General features: G+C 44.3%; 1 protein-coding gene across 1 annotated transcript in view; it reads right to left on the reverse strand.

Annotated features, from left to right (window-relative positions):
* The window catches only part of plxnd1 (plexin D1), a 47,418-nt gene that overhangs the window by 23,992 nt on the left and 7,600 nt on the right, over window positions 1-15,826 (reverse strand). Inside the window, exons 3-12 of the mRNA XM_036533231.1 lie at window positions 13,175-13,306; window positions 12,662-12,762; window positions 9,531-9,660; window positions 8,656-8,833; window positions 7,998-8,106; window positions 6,559-6,658; window positions 5,352-5,450; window positions 4,273-4,362; window positions 3,365-3,458; window positions 1,943-2,100 (exon numbers count right to left, since the gene is read on the reverse strand). Of these exons, the coding sequence (XP_036389124.1) occupies window positions 1,943-2,100; window positions 3,365-3,458; window positions 4,273-4,362; window positions 5,352-5,450; window positions 6,559-6,658; window positions 7,998-8,106; window positions 8,656-8,833; window positions 9,531-9,660; window positions 12,662-12,762; window positions 13,175-13,306 (1,191 nt within the window). The remainder of the gene's footprint in view (window positions 1-1,942; window positions 2,101-3,364; window positions 3,459-4,272; window positions 4,363-5,351; window positions 5,451-6,558; window positions 6,659-7,997; window positions 8,107-8,655; window positions 8,834-9,530; window positions 9,661-12,661; window positions 12,763-13,174; window positions 13,307-15,826) is intronic.

A 15,826-nucleotide genomic window follows, 5' to 3' on the forward strand; every position in this document is an offset into this window, starting at 1 on the left:
ACAACCTCTGCACAATCTGTAGATTGTCTGTAGCATCAAATTTCATTACGGGGACTTAGTGGATGATTGACAACTAGAGCCACAAATATTTGCTAGCAACTAAAACCAGTTTACCTGACAATGAAGGCACTTTACACATTGAAATGGCAGAGTATTTTACATGAATAGAAAGCATTTTAACATTAAGCTGAATAGTAGAATGACCAAATATGGACGAGCAAACATGCCTTTATATGTCATTGCCAGAGAGAAAAATGTTGACTATACAAACTAATGCAGTAGCTCTGAAAGAGAAGATTAAATAAGCTTGTTAATGTTTTGCGAAGGATTTTTGCCCAAGAAAAGATCAGGTCAACCCAAGCTCAACGTTATAATTTTGACAGCACAACAATTTTTGAGGGGCTGCCTTCCTTTTAATTAATGTATTTTACAAATTCATAAATTGTCAGGAACTGTTTGACAGAGCCCCTGTACACTCAGCAGTAAATGCCTGGAAAAGGGTTATAAAAAACATGGAGCATATGGCATTTCCTGTACAAAACTAATGACTGAGCCAAGTGCACTAATTTGCTTTTGGTTGCTTGTTCATTCCTTGAGACCCTTTGCAGTTTATTGTAAATGTGGCTGCCAGGGAATTACGTTATTTACATATAAATTCCACAACCTTGATGTTGTATAATTCCTCATTTTGAACTCCCTAGACAGAGGTAAACAATTACCATGCCTGAAGCGGAGCATGCCGAAGTGTAGTCTCCTGCTGGGTACCAAACCGGGCCTGATACAAATGCAGGCGTTTGCATTCTTACAGAAAGGGAAAAAGGCATGCCTGTGGTGTGGAGCTGTACAGGGGGGGGAAAGTTGGCCATTGTGACAATGTGTGCTGCCCATGTGACGGACATATTTACCCTGCAAGTCAGTGCCTTATCTGCAGGAAGCGTTTAGCAGGGCCGATTAGGCTTCACATGAACCATATTTCCCTTCTCAGACAACGCCATAGATAAAGATGTCAGCAAAGCCATCAGCACAAACAAGGGAAAACTCCATCTCCTCATCCAACCTCAAACCACAGGACAAATTCCCCACTGTTCTCCTGGGGTGTGTATTAAGGTGTCAGAGATTGTTCGCTGGCGAACACGCAGAGCAGGGGTGTGATGCGCTGGACTGAGGACTGTGGGATTTTTATCCTTGGTGCCACACTGCTGTTTCACGCTTAATCAAGATCCATAACCTCAACGGCCCCAACGAAACAAGTTTGGTTCCCTATCTGCTAGTCCACAGTGTGGCCTACAGGCCACTTTAGATAGAGTGGCTGTTAGCTGCACAGATAAATTATGTAATTGAATTTAAACTCTGACAGACCCCACATGCGGCCTGGTGGTTGGCAACATGCTCCATTTGAAATGCACGACTGCTAATGGCATTGATGTTTGCGTGATACGGTCATGCAAGCTATAGACTTTTGGCTCAGTGACTGGACAATCAAAGAGACTGGACAACAAGCCCTGCGCTGAAACTAAGCATGTATCAAATTTACAGACACCTCCCCTTCACTAAGGCAGGTAATACACTGCCCTAAAAACAGGCTTTCATCTTCTGCCATGTCAAACTGTATTTATTTCATTTGTGCGGAATGTTTCACCCAGTTCACTGGCTTCTCTTTAAAAAATAAACTGTCGCCACAAGAAAGCAGTCAGTCAGGGTAGTGGTTTTTGTTCTACTTGAGACACCATTTCCTGGTTTGTATCAGAAGGGCAGTAAAATTCCACCATCACGGCCAGGGGGAGACAGAACAATGTGAGCGTGACACTGTGTACCCCTGGGCACATAAAACAACTCACTTTGTTGGACAGTTATGATGACCATAGAGGAAAATAGTATCCTTGGCACCCCACCTTCCTCTATGGGTAGATATACTATTATATGTACATTATATGGGGGTTACCTTGAGGACTTCAGGGTTTGGACACTGGTTTCCATGGGGGCGGCACTGATTCTGGAGTCTGCAGGAGTTGTCACACCAGGCACAAAGGTGTCCCTTGTCCTGACGTCCCCAGCACTGTGAACAGTCTGAACTGCCTGTCCCACAGTTATACACCTCCACTAAGGGAAATGCAGACAGGCAGACAGACAGATAGATAGATAGATAGATAGATAGATAGATGTGAGTGTGTGAGAGAGAGGGAGAAAATAACCATCATCATCTCATGTTACACTGGGGCTGGAAGCTCCATATCTAACATGATACATGTATCCTGATGATGAAAGCACGGCATGATGTTCTTTAATTTGGGTGTCATGCTCATTTATATGAAAGTATGCAACATTTATGAATGTCAGCCAGTTAAAATCAGAAACACGTGCATGATTCTTGCACGTGGGTCTATTCTAATTTGTACCACTCATCTTTCCAGTTCCCTTCACGTCTGCGTCATCCAGAGCCACCCCCCCCCCCCCCCCAGGGGCAGAATCATCAGCAGATGCCTGAGAGACACGACCTCCAACATCTGACTGCACAGAGGGTTCCTGATCCCGGCTGCTCCCTCATTGCGGAGGCTTGGAAAACCGACCAGCCAGTTCCCCAACCTTGTGCCCAACATATGCTTCATAGAACAGCCCCATTGTCCCCAAAGCCCTGGTCATCCTCACCCCTTTTATTCTGCTTCTCCCAGACACAACCCACATTCTACATCTTCCTGCACTACTCCCCAGCTGTCCCACAGGGAACAGGTCCCCCACATAACCTGCTTTCCCTCAGAGCTTCTTTCTTTCTTTCCCTCAGAGTTTCTTCATTTCCAAAGCAAAACAAACAAGGGGGGCATTTAACTTGCTGCTGTCGCCCGTGACTTGCTACTTGGCGACCTTTGAGGTTTCTCTCTCTGCGAAGGAATTTGAGTCAAATTTAACCCTGTGTATGGCGTAACTGTATATACTCCAGCGCTGTGTCTGTTAAGCGCCCTGCACGGAATCAAATCCCACTGATAGCTTTAATGAAAGTCGTCAAATTGCTTTGATGTTATGCCACAACGTGGCCACACATAGCACCTTCGACAAAAGAATTAGCGCAGGGAGCTTGAAGGAGTGCATTGCAGTTAAGCAAGACACCACAGGTTCTGCTTCTGTTTCTGACAGTGGTTGTGCGCTGAGGGCGGTTGACCACACACTGAGGGCGGTTGAGCTTTGCGTTTGTGCTGATTGAGCACACTCCATCCCACATGTGCACCATAGCAGACAGACACGCTCATGTGGAGCTTTGTGGCCCGTCGAAGCTGAAGTGCAGTGGGGAAGTGTGCACGTCTGTGGTTCAGGATGGCCATGCATCCCTGGTGCAGTCCAATCTATGTTGGTCTACGTTGGGGACACTGACCTGTCATTGGCAGTGGGCTGTCAATGTATTTGTCTGGGTGATCCTTGCGTCGCAGGTTCAGATGGAACACCTGGCTCCTGTCTGCGGTGGTCAGCTAGTGAGACAAGGCCAGGATTGCACTTAGACACTGACTCTGCGTGGGTGAGCTTAGACTTGGATAATAATTGGTCGAATTACAGTATTTCAGTATCATTATCATTATAGTATCATTTAGTTCTCTGTTTTCCAACTGACACACATACATAGCTACTCTAAATAAGCTGTTGCATTCTTACCTCAAGGCTGTTTCCTGTGCATTTCGAATATAACTGATTCCTCATAACCCACATTCACCACATCTTTTTTGGCTTAACCTCATTTTCATTGCATAGGACACGTGGTAATCATAAGGAGGTAGCTTAGATTTCGCTACCTGAAGCTGAAAATACAATGACTTAGCTGTAATCTTCTTAGAATTCAACCAGCTTTTTATAAATGTTACAATTTAACTTGAAAATGCCAAAAGGTATCTTCTCGTAGGTTGTCATGAGGATACCCAGACGAGCCTTTGTTGAGTGATGATCCCAAAATGATCTTGCCTGCTTGTTGTGTTCCCTGCTGTAAGGGTTCAGGACTACTGCTCTTCCCCTGCTCATACTCTTCCCCCCTTCTGTCTCTGATTACTCTAAAACTCAGTGAGAAAGTGCCCCAACTGAGACTGAGAGAGTTCCCTGACGTATATAAGATTTACTCTTACACTTAAAGCGAGAGCACCCCAGCACCTCTCAGATTTACTCAGATAGTGAGAGAGAACCACACCGACACATCTCAAGACTTACGCTTTAACTGAATGTGAGAAGAACCCAGCAAGTCTTTGATAAATGACAGCCGTCTGATTGGAGGGGGGCAAGGACTATTTTTGCACTTACTGTCACACCGCTGCACACCACTTCCGAACGTCCCCGCCATCTTGCCTCGTACAGCTGTTCGTTGCCAAAATCACACTCCAGTGCTGTACCCTGTAAACAGAACAACACACACACACACACACACACACACACACACACAAATGGAGATGGGCTGTGGTGATATACCTCCAGACATATCAGTAGGAAATCAGGGCACTCATGAGGAAGCACAATAAACCCTGTTTATCCCTTCAAAAAGAAACGGAAGTTTAGGGTTTTCAGAGCCACCTTCTCTGTTTGAATGGCTATGACCACCGCAAGGCATTCCTACACAGTTCCACTTTATCTAATTGATTACTATTGTGTTCTATGACGACTTTGTGAAAGTCATGTTCTATGATGACTTTGTGCTATGCTATGCTATGCTCTCCACTGAATTCTCAGAAAACAGTACGCTGTAAAACCAGTTACCGCAGACTCAAAAAATTAGCTGTGATTTAGCAATTATATGACTCATGACCAAGTGATGAGCCAAGCTATATGAAAAAAGGGACTGGCTCCATCTTTGAGTCTTTTGTCCGTGTGCTTCATCCTTTCATAAATTTCAGCTGGGTGTACCCCTTGCCCGCGCGCCCGTATCAGATAGCCCTCATGTGCGGGCCTGCCCGGCAGCTCTGCTGAGTGTTGAGACTCTCTCTGCTCTTGGCATGAGAGGCCCTTTTAGAAGAAGCAGCTGTGACCATGGCTCAGTCCCTGCACTGTACACGCCTGACTCACTGTCTCACCACAGACACTCAGACAGAGGAAGAGCATGTGATGAGAGAGCGAGGGGGGGTCCAAGAAAGGAAACGGAGGCAGGAGCAGGGCTGCTGGTGCAGGGTGTACATGCAATACATGTGTGTATTTTGTGTACAGTGCATATCGTGCATATATCTGTAAACATGCTGGGAGAGGATATGGGAAAATGAATGTGTGTGTTACAATCAGTTAAAACTAGCCACAGAGGAACATTGTGTGTGTGTGTGTGTGTGTGTGTGTGTGTGTGTGTGTGTGTGTGTGTGAATCTCAGAGAGGCAAAAAGCATGAATCTATATCTTTACCTCCTCGGTGTTGTCGAGTGAGACAGCGATGTCCTGGGGGCTTCCTGAGGGGGACGGGGCAACCTTGGAAGCCACCAGGCTGGGACAGGATGATGCATTCTGATGTGTGAAAAAGACACCAAATAAAGTACGGCTCGCGTTATGCCCTGTTCAATCCCAACATGAGAGCTGAGGCATGTAAAAATGTTCGCTGTTACGGTGAGGAAGATCAGCAGTGGCCCTGATGCGGTACTATTTTGGGGAGTGTGAGCAATAAACAGCTGAGAGGCTGAGGATTTAGACACTGTAGCCTCGTTGGACTGGGGCCCACGTCAGTACAATGGTAATTCAGTCATTATTGCGAGACTAATCTTGCCTAGGAACAGTTTCAATTGAAACACATCCACCAAATCCCTCTAACCACTTCACCCCAGTGCAAACCATCAAGTCACTGTTATAATCACAACACCTCACCACAGCACAAACCATCTAACCGCTTTGCATGGGGTATGGATTAAGGAGGGAATAAATGTATCCTTCAGTAGGAGGAACTGGAGGAGTGTGATGGTAAAATGAATGTACTCAGAATATGCAGATCAGAGCTGTAGAATATGAGTAGAAAGGATTTCTCTGAATGTGTCTAAGTGCAGGCAAAAAAGATGGTTTCCCCAGGGTGTAAAGGCTCATCATTGGTGTGGATGTCTGAGATGGAACTTATCCCCTGCTGTGACTCGACACTAAACCAAGTGCCCTAATGCTGCTTTCTTTCTGCTCCATGACATCTCTCAATAAAACCTGCCCCTGCTTCTCTGTCTAACCATTACAGCTGAACATTAAAAGATGTTCAAATTCTTCTACTTTGTGAAAATGATGACAGCACGGTATTGCATTAATATATGCACCGCTTTGTGCTGCTGCAAACATTTCATGAGCTTTATGGTGGTTTTGGAGAGAAGTACAATACATAATTCACAGACTCTTCAGAATATTACACTGTCACACAGCAAAAGTCTCTGACAGAGTAGAATCCACCATTTTACAGGTACTATGTTTCATGATTGGTTAGAAAAAACCATCATTAAAGCAATGTAAGCATATGTTAAATAAAAAAAAAAAAAACATAAATATGTTCCATGAATAAAAGCCAGTGCCCCCGTTTCTTCCTGAGGACACACGAGACATTGTGTCTCTGCAATTGGAGCAATTACACATGAAACACATTCTTCACCTCCAGCAGGAGGTCCTTGGAGTCATTTTTACTGGAGACACAGATGTTCTTCTCCTGGTTCCAGTAACACCTCCATCTTGTGCTCAGACAACTCCTGCACCTGAAATAGGTCACACACACCGGGAAGAGATTAAAGAGAGCTCTGCTGCACCTGAAACAGGTCAAACAGGGACTGTCTGAGAGCGTCTTCTCTTTTTCTGACAATATAAGAACTGAAAATGGCTCCTCTGTGTGTCACCCCACCCAGCCCCATTCCAAGAAACATGACAGGCGTCCAATGAGACGCCACACATGTGAGCGCTCTTCCGGGATCTCAGGATGGCAGACTGGAAGCAGGTGTCCCACTCACAGTGCCTCTATCAGGGGCATCCTTTGTTTCACAGAAGTCCTCTCAACTGCTCCTAATTGCCTCCCTGCTGGTCTGCACCCAGTACACCGTGCATCCCAAGGCTCACAAAGAACTCAAAGAGGCTGAGCAGATATCCTTAATCAGGCCTCTCAAATCGATGGGATTCAACACCGAAAATGTCCGACAGCTTCCGCAAGCGCAGCACAGCGTCACTGACTTCGCAGGCGCTGTGGAATTCCGGAGTCTGTTAGTCATTATCTTTTCACCTAGTTGAAACTGTTCAGCTTCCTCTGTGGCGGGATTGCCTCAACATAAAAACAATACTGAGAAATCAAGATTCTTAACAAAAAAAAAAAAAAAAAGTGGCTCAAGCAGAGGACGGGTTGCGAGTATTGCTGAAACCATCGGACACTCCTAGTTGCGCTTGAGATACAAGTGGAGATAAAAAAAGACTGTTTACACCCCTTCTACCTCAAATATAGCAATGTACATGCACACGTCCTGCCTTGTCTCATTATCACTTCAAACCATATGCCGTCTGTTTTCACACCTTTGCACGAGCTTGTTGAGCAGAGGACAGCAGGCATGCGATCTGCCACGTTGCAGTGGTCACACCGCTGCAATGAGCAAAGAGACGACCTGCACCGAAGACCTGCAGATATGGTCTTGTGGTCATGACACCCTGGCCAGCGCTTGTGAGAACTCCAAAGGGAAAGCAAGCCGGCTGGCCCCAGGTGACACAGGCGAGGGCTTCCACAGGAAGACATCAGGCAAAACATGGCACAACTCACTTATCCACTTATTTCCCTTCACCTCTCTGTCTCACCAATTTAACATTTGATATGTTATTCAGAAAACAATCCATTCACTGTGTTTGCTGTGAGACACACCTCAATCTTTGCCATTTGCAAGAGGTGTGAACTGAGAATATTTTCAATTGAGGCTTGTGAAAAAATAATGCAAATAATTGCAATGGAAGTGAAACACTGATTCAGGAAATAATCCAAGTAGCTGCGAGTTTCAGGCAAGGTTTCTTGCCTGTGATTAGCACAACTGTGTCATTAAAAAAAGGAAAGACTGAATAACTTACGCTGTCTTGGGGTGTATCACACCTGTCTTCTCACAGTCATAGACAATGAAGTTCCCAGAGACCACAGGAATGCCATTCACCTTAATGGCCATGGGAACAGTGATGTGGTCTGTGGATGAGATACAGTGTAGACATTGATATCTATCAACAAGGAGTACAGTAAGAAAAAGTATCAGTAACTCAAATTTGCTAATGCATACTGTATATTTTGATGTACAGTATATCAAAGTATATTCGTTATAGTTTGGATTTAATGTTTTAATGTGCATTTTTTAATTTTATTTAATAAATGAAATATGGGTCAGCACATAGCTTTTGGCCAAGTGATAGCAGAACATCTTTGCAGTCATACAGGAAGAGAGTAAAGAAAGTGGGAATAGAAAACCACTTCTTACTTCTTACTTCTCTAGCTTTACCAGTCTTAAGTGCTTGGCAATGTATATTGCTTACGTGTTGTGGCATTGCTATTTTGTTTTACAGTCCTGCATTTAACTTCCAGCTAATTCATCCTTTGATAAGACTACAACCCTCAACTGCTTTTACAGTTGTTGGCAGTTAGTGGTGTGTATGTTTTGTTCACTCTGTACTTTCCATTGTATGTAAAGAAAAGCAATGAGACGATAACTGAACTGAAAAAGCTAGAGTGCAGAGTGCCTACCCCTGCCAGCGGGAATCCCGGGGTATCTCTCTCGGGGCAGGAGGGGGCAGGTCTGGATCTGGGATGGCCCGGAGTCAAGGTGCAATGTGGCTGTTGTAGACACCCCCAGGCCATAGTCACACTCCACTGTGGAGCTGTGCAGGTCTGGAACACTCCCGTTTATCAGGATACCAACATTCTGAGAAAAATGAAGGAAGAGGGGTGCGTTACGGAGCAAGCTAACTGAGCCATGCTCATTTGTTCCGACAGCCTCAAGAACCACGAAAATCAGGTTGCACTGAGCTCGACACTATTGCTAATGTGAATGTTAATTTCCTGAAAGCAGCATCTGTTTCCTGTTTCCTACGTGGCCAAGGCGGAGACTGAATCAGCACCAGCTTCCTGTTGCTCTTGGAGGTGTCCGTGAGGGGCGGCAGACGGAGGCAGCTGCGGGGACTGAGACTGACTCGGACTCAGTCAACCCTCCCACCCCCCACCCCTAACACCCCCACCTCCCAGACCACAGAACTATATCAGGCTGTGAGTCAAGTTAGTGCTGGGTCAGGGCCAACAAGGACAAATAAGTAGTGCTGGGAAATCTAGTGGCAATTGGTCCTGTGTTTAACGCACGAGGGGTCACTCTCTGAAAAACAATCAGAACTCACCCGCTTATCGGTGAACACATAACCATAAGAAACATGACATTAACTTACTTACTTCAATAAAAAAGTCAATAATTAGTTAAAGTGAAACTTTTGAGCAGGTGTAGCATGGGCTCATCAATCAGCCATGTAAAGGCCATCTGCTTTGTGTGTGCCTTGTGCGTTCAACCAAACACTTTTCTCTGAATCCTTTTTTTCACAGGGCACAAAGAGGGAGAAGCCAGTAGGCCGTACCTTCATGTCGACAGTGATGCTGATCTCAGGAGGGGTGATGGTCATTGAGGGGCACTGATGGAGCCCCTCCCCCAGCCCAATCCAGGAACGGGACAGCTGCTGGGGGGAACACTCCCTCTGGATGGAGCACCTACAGATAGGATCACGGTAAGGTAAGGGGTCAAGGGTTCACTACAGCCAGGAAACTGTGAGAGGTGTTAATACCTTCTGATTTATCACTGAGGTTTTAAAATTTTTTTTTTTGGTCAGGGAGAGTCCACATTGGTTAAATCTTATGTGTTTGATGATCTAGACATACACAGTTTAGTTTCCATGTTCTCAACACAGCTCTCAACAATGGTCAGAAGCACATACTGTAACTCCCACGAGCAAGTATCACTGACAACAGATTTCCTATTGAGTGGAAACTCTATGGAACTGTCAAAACCCCCAAAACAAAGAAATTGAACAGCATAACAGCACAGACGGCATAAAAGTACAAACACAAAGACGTTAACAAAAATTCTTACAATGAACTTTTCTCTCTAAAACAGTACTTCAGATTTTAATTGTAAGGCACTGGTATTGGGAAACTGAGTGAAGAAACTTGAGTGATGGAAGTATTCTCCTCCAGAAGCTCAATTTCACTATTCCTTGGATCTTGCCACCTACAATGAGGAGTGTGGACCGCAGTCCTGCCTGCCAACAATACTTTTGCCATATAATTTTTTTGAATAAATCCACCTCTTCAGGGACCGGGTCAGAAACTGAATGCCTCCAATTCACTCAGGTTTCACAGCAGTCCCAGTGACCGTGTTCAAGGCGATGTGAAAGCGTGTGAATGCTACGCCTGTATGCAAAAGGGCTCCAACTGCACAGCTGTTATGTCTTACACAGACCTGTTTTGACCTTTGTTTTGAGCAAAATAAGTTTTCTAGCCGCGATATCCTCTTCTCAAGGTCTTCACACGATGCAGCTCTTAGCGTCTTGCCATTCCATTTGCTAGCATTTCGTTTTGATGACTTACATATCAACCTCTGTTTATTAGATCACACGGGGAGCTGGCTGTCAATATATGTTTCACTGCGGTGTGTTTGATTCAGTGTCATACAAGTTCCCATAACAACAGCCCCCTCCGGCGTAGAAGATCAGCACCATTTAATTGGATTAGAGTGCTATCAGGCTGGGTGGGCTGTTATTTTTACTTCTGTTCTCCCATAAAACCTGCAACAGGCCTCCCGTCTCCCGACAGGACTTCATTCCCCACTGCAGTAAATATATCAAGGACACAACGACCTTAAATGGAAAAACTAAGACACTGGGTGTTAAAACATGAAAAGATTACAGTGCATTACACTGTTACTTTTTAGTGTACTTTGGTACTTTTATTTTTGTTTTTACATATTCCAAAAATATATTTTAATACCGCTGTTGTTATTGTTGTTTTTGTTGCTGTTGTTATTCTAATTATTGTTGCTTTATTTTAACAGTAAGCCTTGGCCAGGGTGATTTACACAGCGTAGCAGCTGCAAGAGCAGAATCATCACTGGGTAGCTATAACTGCCATACCACAGAGGACTAAGTACTTAAAAATGGAGCTGAGAAGAACAACCAGAAATATTTTCTTAGCATTTCTGAGGATGACAGAAAACACTGATGTTTGGGGCAATGTGCAATCTGCCCGCCCTCTTGAGCCTGCAGTTTCCCTGCACTCCCACCAGCAGCCCCTGCCAGTTCCCCCAGCCCAGCCTACCCCGCTAAGTCAGTGGAAAGCACCATCAGGGACCGTGAGGCCAGGGGTCAGCTGTGGCACTAAGAATAGCTAGAGTCATTCGTCTGGGCTGCAGAGAGAGAGAGAGAGAGAGAGAGAACACTGCGAGCGTCCGGATGTGGACTCTGAACTGCTCTGCAGCCGTGACTCACTGACTAGACCACACCCCTCCCTCCCGCTAACCCATGAGATGGTGTGGGCCTGGGGCAAACTGGGGGACTGCTGTGCTTCCCTCCGCGGAGCAGCACAAACACCACTTACTGCACGGCACCTCAGATCTGTCAGCAGATTCACACACCCAGCACTCTCATGAGCGACACAGCTTTCCAAAATAGACTGAAATCTTTAAAAAGTGTAAAAATATGCATTGGAAAGTTTATTTTTAAAACATCTGTAGGGCTCTGAAGTAGGTAAGTGTAAAAAATGCTTAACATTCAAGTTGCGAGAAACGTTTTTCAACAGTAAGAATGTCTTGCCTACATCCACCCACATACAGAAAAGTGGTGGATTCTCGTATTGTGAAATAGTTTTCCAGTCGCAATTTTCGAAGTGAGGAAGGGGAACACTCACCCCTGATGTTTTCTAAAACCCTTTCACAGCCCACATCTCCTGGCCTCTGGCCCACATCGCTAATGAACAATGACCAATAGAAGACAATTTGATGCCAGACAAACATGACTTCAACTCAAAGGATTTTGAGGAGAATCTGACATTTCCTTAACAGAAGACCCTGGTGTGATCTTTTTAGTTATGAACGGGTCTTTGTGGAAGCCTTGACAAAGCTCATCCCAGAGGCAGTGCCAGCTGAGATGGCTTGGAGGCCCTCCAGACCTCACCATGTCAATAGTCTCCTCCTTGGAACTCACTCACTACTCCTGGCAACAACAATCAGCCCGTTGACTAAACCTCTACATACAGTACGATGCCCCAGAATCATTCAACTGCATTTGCCTTATCCCACGAAACGAAAGTTAAAAATGAATTTGTCTTCGACTGACACACAGGAAGGACAGATTCAAAACAAGTGGGACCTTTTGATAACCGTCTTAACATTGATCAAAATCAAAAGCTCTGAGAGTTGCAGTACATGAGACAGCACAAGGCTTATGGGCTCCATGGGCTCCATGAGGGAGGGAAATATATTTAAGCTAGGAGAGTACCTGACCTACTGATTTTTTCTCCTGAATTACTGAGGAGTGCAAAAATTGTATGACCGATCCAGATTCTGGACAGGGCACCTGTCATTGTATACTTCAGAAAGGTACTTAATCCCTCCAGCCATTATCAAAATGCAAAAATGTTAGTCACACTAGATTGTCTCATCTACCAAGCAAATGATAATGACAAGCCTTCAAACGTTGCTGGATGCATCAAAGTTCACCTGCTCTCCAGAGTGCACCATCCACAGTAGGCGTCGCTGGCGCCCAGGCACTCGTTGCAGCTGGTATATTGGTCACACTTGGACACTTTCACCCGCAGGAGCTGGATGGGAAACACAGCATGTCTTTTCACACCTTGAGCCCACATCCTGTGATCGGTGCAAAACACGAAAGCTATCTGCAAAGAATCTTCAGAGCTCGTCATTCTATGGCTAGATTTCCTCCAGACACAGATATTCCTTCACTAATGATTCAGAGAACAGTATTACTCTTACTGTATCTGTGAAACCCATCTCAGTGATTGACCTTTGGATAAAGGAAAGTTTGCTAATGTATCAGTTTGACCTGATTTATTTTTAGGTATTTTGAGGTAAGAATTAATGCTGTCTTATTCTAATTTTGTCTCACATGTTTACTTGGATAAAGGCAACATGACTACAACATCATCACCATCATGTCTAACAAGTCTCAATTAAGTAAATTAATTTAGTGATATACTTCATAGCTAGACTCACATGATTTGAAGTCATAAGGTAAAGGTAGTTTCTGTCATTGGGGTCAAACGTCATGATGTGGTGGACAGACTCTCCAGAGCGCAGCTTCAGAGATTTGTAGTTGGCCAGAGTCAGGTTCTTAAGAAGGTTGAGCTGAAGAAACAACAAATACCTGTCATATTTTATGCAACTTTGGAAAAGTGTCAAAAATATTTATACACTTGGAAAATGTATAAATATACTACATAGGTGAGACTTATGAGACCAAAATGAGTAAAACGAGAAAAAACCAAAACAAAAACAGTAAATGGAAAAAAAACAGTGGAAAAACCCTTGTTAGAACATCCTGTATTACTCCCCCTCCCCCTATTCTACAAACATTAGGGTACATTTCACTATTTCCCATTCATATAACATATCCATGCTATCTCAGGTAATTAGATATTTTTAACATTGTCCAGAGAACAATACAACATAACATGCGGCAGACTGGTTCCATGAGATGTGGGACCTTTGCGTGCTTTGGTAGCGGAGCACTTTCGCTGCCTTGTTTCCTGTTTCCACACACATCTTGCACAGTCCTGCCTTTGCTTATTAAACGAACATTAAACAGTTCTGTCGTTCAGAATTTCATGAGACTTTTTTGAGATCTGGATTAAGATGTTGAATTGTTTCCTGTTTTGCTAAATGTCCAGCAATGACACACATAAATACAAACAGAAAAAGCTTAAAAAATATACATCTTGATGGCTGCAGATATATCTCTCAAAGTGTGAAGGCTGTTTTCACAAATAGTGCAGAATCATTGCTCTAAGGACTTCCTGACATTAAAAAAACCGCAAGAATGGATGATAATCTGTGAATTTTCCTCTCACCCACCCATAAAAAATATCCGAGAGATTTCCATCCACCAGCTCACTAACAGACAGTTCAGAATCTAGAAAATGCTTAGCCATTATGCCATTACAGTCTGACCACACACACTACAGATCAGCATGCACACACAACTCAATTCTACCACTATGGTGGACAAAGGTAAACAGAGTAGTCCTGCTGAAAGTGCAGCCATGCTCTGTCTGTCCTCAGAAAGGCACACCTGCAATACAGCAGAATGGTGTGACAAGCTGAGAAACCAGACAGGTAAAACAAACAAACACCTCTGCACAAGCGGTCAGTCAGTTTCCATATGAAGGAGCTGTTTCTATTCAAAAGTTTGTGGCTGCAAAAAGCTTTTGAATGACTTTTGAATGCGTGTGTGGGTAGGTGGGTGTGCGTATGTGTGTGGAGAGGGGGTGAGAACACAATCAAAAAGCACCAGCAGTGAAGAGACGGAGTGAGTAAGAGAGAGAGAGAGAGAGAGAGAGAGAGAGAGAGAGAGAGAGAGAATGACACACAAAGAGAAGGAAAGGTGTTACCCGAACAAGCTCAGAAAAGCTGAAAAGCAGAAAAGCAGAACATGTTTACTGTAGGTGTGACCAGCTGTATGAAGAAGCACGTCTACATCACAGCAGCCAACGAAACAAAAAAGAAACAATGTCTTCACGGTACTGCTGCTATCCCTGGGGGCAAGCACACACACAAACACACGGCCTATTATTTTTTAAACTGACATAAAAATAGAAGCCTCTTTAACTTGCCAAGATACAGAGAATGTTTTGGGGGCCTAAAAAGGTGCCACCCTGGGTAAAAATTTTGGATTTCAAAGGTGAAAGTCTAAGGTGAAATAATCAAACTTTCAAAGTTTCCTTACATTTGCCTTGTTTATTGCTATGCTCCTACTTGTGGCACTCCGTGACAGCAACAGTAGTCCAGTGAGTTATGGTCGGGGATGTGGGACTGAGACAGAAATGAGGAATTTTCTTAATTAAGGGGAATTTCGTGGCCTGAGTTCTCACAGATGTTTCCAAGCTGAGATTCAGCACAGCTTGAGCGGAGCAGCCCCCATGCTGATGAGTCAGGCCCTAGATGCCTCACCGCTGAGCAGAGACTCAACCGTCAGCAACCAGCGGGCCTCCTGAGGCCCAAACGCAGAGGAATGTGGAGGCTGGGGATCGCCCGGCTGGACTATGAGTGTCAGCTCTGCAACCGTGATCACATGACGTTTGAGCAGTCCTCGTTTCTATTTGCCGGTCCCCTTTCATGACAGTTGTGTTACCAAAATACCCGTATTATCTGCAGCTATTGTCTCTATTCACAAGGGGTTCTCTTGACGCAAGCCGCGCCTTATCTGAGGAAAGTGATGACAATGGTTCAGTCTATTTTACAAGGCTGTCAAGAGCCAGTGAATTCACTGAAAGAGAATGAAGCAGCTGAAATTTGTTTGCCATGATGTCTGAAAATTTAATGTTCATGTTTCTCCCATATAAATTAGTTATATTGTTATAACTATTGTTAATAGTTATATTGTTTCTACTAAAACTTGTATGTTTTGTGTTTGCAGGCTTTCTGTCATAAACAATAAACGGGTTATGAATCAAGGAGCATGATCGTGTTCAGATGTTTACAGATCGGGATAACTGAGAAGTATAACCAAAAGGTCTGTTCTGAAAAAGGTTATTTTGGCAGCTGTCATAAAACTATACCCGCACAGTACCTCTTACCTCACACAAGCTCTCACTGAGTCATGGAAAACAATGAACTCTCACCTTGCACAGGTCAGGGTTGGAAATCTTA

The sequence above is a fragment of the Megalops cyprinoides genome, chromosome 7 (assembly GCF_013368585.1).
Source record: "Megalops cyprinoides isolate fMegCyp1 chromosome 7, fMegCyp1.pri, whole genome shotgun sequence".
Lineage (NCBI taxonomy): Eukaryota > Metazoa > Chordata > Actinopteri > Elopiformes > Megalopidae > Megalops > Megalops cyprinoides.